The 9,399-nt window shown below is 44.2% G+C and overlaps 1 protein-coding gene across 1 annotated transcript; it reads right to left on the bottom strand.

Moving 5' to 3' along the window:
* Positions 1–4,775, bottom strand: LOC124697740 (probable ubiquitin-conjugating enzyme E2 23). The gene is made up of 6 exons (XM_047230285.1): positions 3,357–4,775; positions 3,033–3,155; positions 2,569–2,934; positions 1,477–1,479; positions 981–1,053; positions 1–671 (listed from the first exon to the last, which is right to left on the bottom strand). Exons 1-6 carry the CDS (start codon positions 4,773–4,775, stop codon positions 1–3), a joined length of 2,655 nt encoding a protein of 884 aa, XP_047086241.1.
* Between the last annotated feature and the right edge of the window lie 4,624 nt (positions 4,776–9,399).

Here is a 9,399-nt window from a genome sequence, read left to right as displayed (position 1 = left end):
TCATAGGCGCCTCAGGTTGCAATCTTCGGCACCAATCTCTTTGAACATGGTCACGAGCCTCGGTACCAAATTGGCAAGCGCGATCTTAAAGCCGGTCGAGCATAGTAACTTCATGCTCCCATGATTTGTAGCCACGCATCCATGCAAGTACGCCTGGCACGTCTCAAGCACGTACATCCCGCATCGGCAGAAGTGATCCTTGACAAATTTCTCAAAACCTTTTGGCGGCCGGTGCAAGAGGTGGAGCGCAGTTCGGAGAGTGAGCAAGAAGGCCTTCTCGCTATAGGGCAACGCATTGCGGTGGCCCTCCAACGTGTCAACCAGCTGCTCATAGCCAGCTTCGTTGTAGTAGGGCTGGTCGTTGAGAACCAGAGCTTGTAGGGAGACAACGATCTGGAGTAGGCTTGACGTTCCCGGTGACCACACCTCAGTGCCCTCGCCACCGAAGGTATTCAACAAGCTAAGGCACACACTACCACACTCGTACAGGTTGGGATTTAGTCGTAGGCCAAAGGAGTGGTAGTACACATGCGGAGGCTCGGCCGGGTAGGATGGTGGTAACTGCATGTCGAAGAAGAAAAGCCCATTGTGGTATGGTGTCCCTCTAGCACCCACAATAACTGTCCGGAGTAAGTCCATGCGGTCCTCGAACGCCTGCACGTAGATGGTGTCTGCATACGTAGCAACATATTGATATGTCAAATTCATCCAATTAAGTAATTATAACAACATATAAACTCCATGTCAAAATAAATAGTATTAAATAAGGAGATGTGTTTTATGATGGATATATAATGCTGTAGATATGGTATTATAAACGGTTATGGTTTTGCTTTATAAATTAGGTCAGAGTTTGTAAATTTTCACTTGAGAAAAAAAACTAGTAACATTTTTTAGATGAGAGGATGCAATTATTGTTTTCTACGATTTTGAACGTTGCATGCAAAGGGCACGCTCGGGCTAAGGTCACTTATATGTACCTGGTAAGCTGTTCTCAAGTATTTTCCACTCCTTCTGCACCATCGTGACCCACTTCTTTCCGTATTTGCTGTCCTGCAAGTTCATTCGACAAAAGAAACAACATTGGTCAACGCTGTTTAATTTGTTCAACAAACCATTGGATTTTAAACCAGCCTCTCATTCGATGTACTACTGTAGTTTCTTGAACCTACATGAAGCAACGTCACACATACTACTCCCTCCATATCGGTTTATTAGGGTAATACACACTTTGAGAAAACTTCAACCATTAATTTGGTCAGAAATTATAAGTAATATGCCACAAAAATTATATGATCGGAAACCTCTTTTGAATATGAATCTAATGAATAATTTTCATTGCATATATTGTCCAAATACGTATTACCCTAATACTAGATGTCTTTGACACAGTCATAAGTACTATGTGGTTGATTATCTTAAATTATTGATAGATACAATGAACTATGTAGGGAACTATATAGTACAAAAATCTACTCCCTCTGATTTATATTATTTGACGTTAATATAGATGTATCTAGACATATCTTAGTTGTAGATACATCTATTTTAGTATCATGTAATATGGATCCAAGGAAGTACTATTTATGGTAGATCAGATGTTGTATTTACAACTAGAATATTTTAAAAGATAAAGGTGTATATCTCTCGGACCAACTATTGTATGGCGAATAACGCTACATTTTTTTTACAAAAAACTGAAATAATATGGGCATGTAGGGGGTGAAGCCATGAAACTATCAGTAAGTGGGGCTAAATTAACATAGTTTAACGAAAAAAGGTACATATCAGCGGGCGCTCCATATTTCTGGGTATATAAGATAGAAGCTAATTTTTTTAAAAAAACAGCCTCACATTAGGGGAAATGCACTTTGGCTCATAGGAGCATTTGCTCTCATTGTGTGAATCTACATTTCGAAGTGTCAAAAAATTCTGAACTAAATTTTTACATGTACATCTAGACATTTTATGTTGGTACACAAATTTTCAAAAAAAGAAAAAAATATGTGGCTTTTGTAAAAAAGACAAATTTTGATGCTGTAACATGACTACATATATCACATTTTTTTGTCTTTTTTGTACACACCACACAAAATGTTATTTTTCCACGAAAACTTGTGTACGAACATAAAATGTCACGATGTACACCAAAATTTTTATGTCATTTTTTTTGACATTTGTAAAATTAATTTTTAAATATTTTATATAATGGGTGCATTTGCTCCTATGAGCCAAAACGTCACCTCCCTCACATTAGGGATTACTCTATAGAGTTTTTTTTACGGTTATCTTCAAGAGGTGGGAACTCAGAATAGCTCTATACACACGTGAGCTAGAGATAGCCATATTTTACAAAAAAATGAAAAAAATCCAAACTACTAGTTGGTATTCCCTTAATTGTTCTGGCATTTTTTTATTCATTGTTGTGAAAACCTATAGAAAAATGTTTCTTGTCTTTTGTAGTATAAGCTGGATGCACACAGGGTTTTGGCTTATACTATTTCAAAATAAGAGAGATTTTAACCGTGCATAATGTGAGAAGAGTATAAGGGGAAAAGGAGAGTATACCTGCTCCTTGGTGTCAAGGTAAATGTGATCGGCCGGTGGGCTCGGCACTATATCAAAACGTGGGAACTTAGAAGGATCATCATCTCGAGTGGCATATGTGGCCTTGATCACCACCAGATCTTCTGCAGAGTCGTCCTCCCCGTCACTTGCATTGCTTCTTGTCACTAGAGCAAAGCCGCCCTCAGTCAGAGTGCTACCAACGTTAGGATCTTCGTGACTAGCTATAGTTACAGCATGCTCGGTCACTTCCACATTCTGCGTGGTTGTAGCTGGACCATCTAATTCATTCATGGAACCGTCACTGCCTTCTTCAATCATGCCGCCTTCGACGGTTCTAGCATCTGCTGGATTATCTTGCTGATTTTCCTGCAATTGGAAATATTGCCACATCATTGTTCAGGTTACGCATGTTAAGGTGCATGATGCATGCAATAATGTTTCTATTGGAGTGGATATATAGGTACCATATTAGCAGCACACAATTCTTCTGTAGCATCAACGGCGCCCTCCTCCGCCCAGTCGCCCATTTTAGCCAGCAGTTGTGTGTAGTCTTCCTTGTTGGCGATACTGATCTCATGGGGCAATACCTGAAACATCATATGCAAAGCAATTGTTAAGTGAAGTAGAGAGAGATAAGAGGACTAAGTTGTCCCTTTGTGGTGGGCTGGAGGAAAGTAACATGTAGTTCCTCCGTTCCATATTAGTTCTCGTCATTTAGATGATCGGAATCCGCGACCGACAACTAATATGCAACGGAGGAAGTAATGCATATGGCGATGTATGCATACCGTTGACGTACTGCAATCCCCCCACTTCACTTGGACGTGGCCGTCATGAAGGTCAACAACATGTCCGACCCATGAAAGATCGTCGGGGGCGCTCTTGTCATGTGCCAGTGGTGTACCTCCGGTGATGTCTGACAAGAGACGAACGACTACGTCTCCGTAGAATACAGAGTGGTCAGGGTCCGTGCCCAGATCATACACACTCACTGTATCGTCGCATTGGACCTCCCAGTTGTCAGGGTGCAGCCACGACACGTCTACCGTGTGGTCTTTGGAATTTGGACTCCGTACGACGCCGACGCGCCTTGCCGTCGATCCACTATGTGTAGCTACCATGTTGTCATCTCCGGCGCCGGTGGTGCCATCGATTATGTCATCGGTACAAGCATTGTCGACGACGTACTGCCCTGGGAAAAACCCATGCTCGTTCATGTAGCTGGAGGGGGCGAGGGACGTCGATCGTGCTCCATGTTGCCGCGTGCCGTCTTGCCACAACACGTCGACGGTGGTGCGAGTTCTGTAGACAGCCATGGCGGTGGGCTGTTGCTGGTCATCCGGGTGGTGATTGTCAGGAAGAGACACGGAAGCGTCGGTAAGAAAGACACGGTCACCTAAACCCCAGCTGCAATCGGGCGCAGAGCTGAAATATGTTAGGCTGTCAGGACTCTGGTAGGCCGGAGGAGCGAGTTCAAGGACGAGCTGCTCGTTGGTGCCGTGTTGCGCGGACGCGATCCAGTAGACAAAGACGCCGACCATCTCCACGTTGACCACCGTGCCTACTTCGCGGTCCGGCTTCCAGTGGCCGTTTAGCCACCGCGCCTCCTCGAAGACGGCCGCCGAGTCGCCGGTGACGACACGCATCCTAGGGTAGAATATGGTGTTCATCTGGGGACGGTAAAAAGCTTCTGGATTCTCCGGTCTTAGGTCCGTGGACTCGACGTCGCTGACCCTGCAGACAGCGCCGTCGTCGAACATGATATCGGCGTCGAGGGACACCTCCACCACCCGGCCCAGCCACGCCCCGGACACGACGTAGTCGCCCAGGCTGAGCGCCCTGACGCGCCGCACGCCGGAGGGCGACACGCCCCTGATGATTTTCTTCGCTTTGCCGCGGTCGTTTAGGTGGGCGAGGTCCAGAACGGTGGTGACGCCGGTGACGACGCCGATCTGCCCACCGACGTCGGACGCGGACACGACGATCTGGCCGACATGGAGAGCGCTCCTGTCAAGGATCTTGAGGTCGACGGACTCCCTCGCCAGGGAGCCGTCGAGGCGGACCAACAGGAGCGCGTCGGCGTCCTGAAGCACCAGGCCGCGGTAGACGGGGCCGCTACCACGCACCGCTCGGAAACTCAGTAGGTCTAGCCAATAAAGTTGAACATATGCAGCAGCGGCCTTCTCGTCGGCAACGGCGACGTCCATCTTATTCTTATCTTAATTAGGCTTTTTTTTCTCGATCGAAGTCCGAAGATCAAGTTCTGCCTGATCCAAAGCCGGCGTGTGTAGCCGTCGCTAGATATAACTAGGTGATCTTACTTATGTGTTGGAGTTCGAGTCTAGGTAGGGTTACATACACATATTTGGAGTTGGAGTCTATGTAGGATTAGAGTTTTTTTTCCGAATAAGCGAGCTTTTATTAAGGGAGTGTCTAATCATCACCTAGATGATTTTCCAAGTCGCCTTAAGTCAGATATTTATTTTCCCTATTTTGGGGTTTTGTCCAGTTTAGTTCTGGACCAAATCTGGTATTTCATTCCACCGGGGCCATGAAATTAAATTACCATGCAGAAGAGCATAACATTGCAAATAACGGTGGCCTCATGCTATCTGTACCTGCCAGTGCATGGTAATTTGATTTCATGCTATCTCTCCGGAAGCAACACTTAAAAGCATGTATCTATCTAGATAGGATCAATGCAGCCGCAACAATGCTGGTGTCCGTCGTTGCCTATCCATGGTCCTGTGACCTCTAGGAACCATTAGCTAGACGGTGAATAGCAAAGGTTATCAAACCTCGCTCTTATACAAGAAATCAATTTTTTAAAAAAATCAGTCCACCAGAAAACTTGAGGAATCATGTTTATCATTCTATATATGATATGACAGATGAAGTAGACCAGATATACAAGAATGTATTTAAAATCGGAAAGGTGTAGCGACATGCACCATGCAATGGAGTACGTGGTGTCAGAGATGGTGGATGTGTGCTGCTTTGGGAGCACATCCATCTGCTCACCACTTGATAACCAGTAGAAAACAAGAGATGATATATATGTTCTCAATTTCTCTCAACGTCAAGTTAACATAACAATAGAGACTAATTCTGCTTTTTGATCAACTTGTGGAGCAACTGGTGTTCATATTTCATAAAGTAGGAGCGGAGGACATATACCAGGGTCAGCATTACCTGAGATCTCTGTGACTTGCCTTATCACAGCCTAGTACCCAATATTGTACTAGGTTAGGAGATAATGTCCAACTTATACGATTTCTGTGAGGAAATAAATTCAGAAAAAGTTAGCAAGGAAAGTTCTGATATCCCATTACTCAAAATATGATACATAAGACGAAAGTGGATCAAACTGAGAAAAAAATGAGGGATTTAATGAGGGATTTTAGAGAAGTGTTGTTGTCCTTCTGCGATCTCCATGATTTGGGTTTTAAAGGAAGGCCTTGGACTTTTGATAATAAGCAATATGGACAAAAAAAATGTGAGAGTAAGATTGGATAGAGCGGTGGCTGATGATAATTGGATAAAAATGTTTCCTAACTGTCAGGTAAAGCATTTAACTTCTTCCCGGTCCGATCATTGTCCTCTTTTAATTGAGTTAGAATCTTCTGGTACTGTGAGATCTTCACCTCCTATACGCAGGTACGAGGCCTTCTGGGAGAGAGAAGCTAAGTTAGGAGAAGTGAATAAAGATGCTTGGGGCATGCATAAGCAGCCAGGAGACCTGGGAGACATTGCAAGTAATTTAATATATTCCCTAGCATCCGTACTGCCATTAGGGTATTGCGTTGTTGCAGAGGCTGGATGTAATTGGTATCTCTCAATATTAATATATTCCCTTTATCGAAAAAAAGTAATTTAATGGGAGTCATGGACTCTTTGCATGATTGGAGTAGGAAGGCTATTGGTTCGGTTCCCAAACAAATAGAAAAGAAAAGAAAGCTGCTGGAGTCTTTGTCTCTGCGATCAGATGAGAGAAGTAAAGTTCAGGCCAGAAGAATAAGTGCAGAACTTGATGAGCTACTTGAGAAGGAGGAACTACGGTGGCGACAACGCTCTCGCATTTCTTGGCTCCGTGCAGGGGACAGAAATACACAGTTTTTCCACAGGAAAGCGACATGGAGGCAGAAAAAGAACAAAATTGAACAGCTGGAGAAACAAAATGGAGTGGTGACAACAGACGTAGCTGAGATGGAGGAAACGACAACTGATTTTTTCCAGAATCTGTACACAGCAGATGCTTTAGCTCAGCCGGATATCATAACCCAAATGTGGCAGCAGAAGATTGATGAGCATACTAATGCAACGCTTTGTGCGGAATACACAGAAGAAGAAAATAGTTTTGCATTATTTCAAATTGGACCTCAAAAGGCCCCCGGACCAGATGGATTCCCGGCATGCTTTTATCAGTGGAATTGGGGGACACTGAAAGATGATATCATTAGAGCAGTAAAAAAGTTCTTTGACTCCGGAATCATGTCTGATGGAGTCAATGATACAACTATTGTTTTGATTCCAAAAATAAAGAATCTGACTTCCCTAAAGGATTACAGGCCAATCAGCTTTTGCAACGTCATCTACAAGGTTGTTTCCAAATGCTTGGTCAACCGCCTCCAGCCGTTGCTTCATGAGATCATCTCCCCTACACAAAGTGCGTTTATCCCAGGTCGCATGATAACTGATAATGCAATTATTGCTTTTGAATGTATCCATGCTTTACGAAATGGGTCGAAGTCGGCTGGCAAATTTTGTGCATACAAGCTGGATCTTATGAAAGCATATGATAGAGTGGATTGGAGATTCCTTGAGGTGGCTATGAGAAGACTTGGGTTTTATGAGAAATGGATATGTTGGATCATGACATGTGTCAAGACAGTTAGATTCTCTGTGAGGTTTAATGGAAAACTATTAAAAAGCTTTAAACCATCAAGGGGGCTGCGACAAGGGGACCCCCTCTCCCCATATCTGTTCCTATTCGTTGGCGAGGGTTTATCGACCTTAATGAAGAACCAGGTAAATACAGGGGATTTGGAGGAGTTAAATATTTGTAGAAGGTGTCCGGGAATCACCATCTTTTGTTTGCGGACGACAGTCTGTTATTCTTCGAAGGTACTGCCGAACAAGCTGGTAAAATAAACGATATTCTCCGAGCTTATGAGAAAAGCACTAGACAACAGTTGAGTCCAGCAAAGTGTTGTTTAATGCTAGGGCAAGGTTGCGCACAGGAGGATGGGGATGCGGTTGCATCTATCCTCGGGGTGGAATCCACACGTTTTGATGAAAAATACTTAGGCTTGCCAGTTTGAGAAGGGAGGATGAAAGATGATAAATTTCAACCAACTAAAGAAAAATTATCAAAGAAATGTTCAGATTGGATTGAAAAATATACGTGGGATGCAAAGGAGGTTTTGGTGAAGTCTATGGCACAAGCTATTCTAACATATGCAATGAGTGTGTTTAAGTTTTCTGTCGGTTTATGTGACGAACTCTCGCAGATCATAAGAAATTTCTGGTGGGGAGATGACGATGATTATAAAAAAAGTTCACTGGTTGGCTTGGGATAAAATGACAAAATCCAAGGTGAATGGGGGACTTGGTTTCAGAAATTTGAGGCCGTTTCACCAAGCTTTACTTGCTAGGCAGGCTTGGAGACTAATCGAATACCCAGATAGCCTTTGTGCACGCTTGTTAAAAGCTAAGTATTATCCATCAGGGGAGTTAATTGATACTGCCTTTATTAAAAATAATTCTCCTTCTTGGCAAGGGGTAATGCATGGGCTTGATTTGCTAAAAAGAGGAGTCATTTGGCGGATTAACTCCGGTTCTAAGGTTCAAATTTGGAGAGATAACTGGCTACCAAGGGGAAATTTAAAGGTAATTGGTAAATCTTCTAACTCAAGAATTAGATGGGTGTCCGGGGAGTCATATGTGATGCGTCGGCTGCAGCGCACGAAGCTCGAACGGCAGGAAAGTTCACCCCGCGCCTGCACCCTCTCTTTCCCCACCCGAGGCGATTTCACCGGCGTCGGTCGATTTCGCCTATTTCGCCGTCGTCCCCGCTCAACTTCGCCGCCGCGCCGTAGATCCGCATGTCCCGCGCCTCCTCCGGCAGTTTCGAGCGCTCCACCATGTTGTACCGAGTTGGCGCCTCCGCCGCCGTCGCCGCCGCCACCGACGGGCGCAAAGCCCGCGCTACCACGGCGTTCATGTCGTCCTCCAGCCTACTTTCAATATGGCGCAACCAAGATGCTCGCCGGTTTGCTCGCAAGGTATGCGTCTCAACCGGCCACCAACATTTTTTGCACGATTTTTTTTCTAAAAGCTAGTAGTAGTAAATCATTTCATATGTATATTTGTAGAGTTCATCATACAGTTCATCGGACGAGTACGATATAGAGGAAGAAGAGAACATATTCATACTATTGGCATACTGTGCCGTTAAGTAGCCAAAAATATGTGGGTCGGTTTTCGGTAGACAGAAGTTGTGGGAAGAAAGAATTGAAAGGAAAGAGAAGTTGATGCGGTCGTACACTACAAGAGAATTGGCACGTAGAGACACTATTTTGGTCCAATAGAGACACTTAAATTGCTCTTACGCAGTTATAGAGGCACTTTCTATATTGTCTCAAAACTGTCACTACAGGCGGTGTCTCTACATGCTAAGGACAATAGTGATAACTAGATGATACCCGGCGCGTTGCTGCGGGTGAAAGTGCATGGAGCCCCCATATGTGGTTTTGGTAATTAATGACAATCCCTATGGACTAATGTTTGCATTGAGTTATATTTGTAGGAGTTGTTCATAGGCAATGCTTG

This window comes from Lolium rigidum, chromosome 3 (genome assembly GCF_022539505.1).
Source record: "Lolium rigidum isolate FL_2022 chromosome 3, APGP_CSIRO_Lrig_0.1, whole genome shotgun sequence".
NCBI classification, from domain to species: domain Eukaryota; kingdom Viridiplantae; phylum Streptophyta; class Magnoliopsida; order Poales; family Poaceae; genus Lolium; species Lolium rigidum.
Note: the sequence above shows the minus strand (reverse complement) of the source record. Positions and strands in the feature narration are given on the sequence as shown.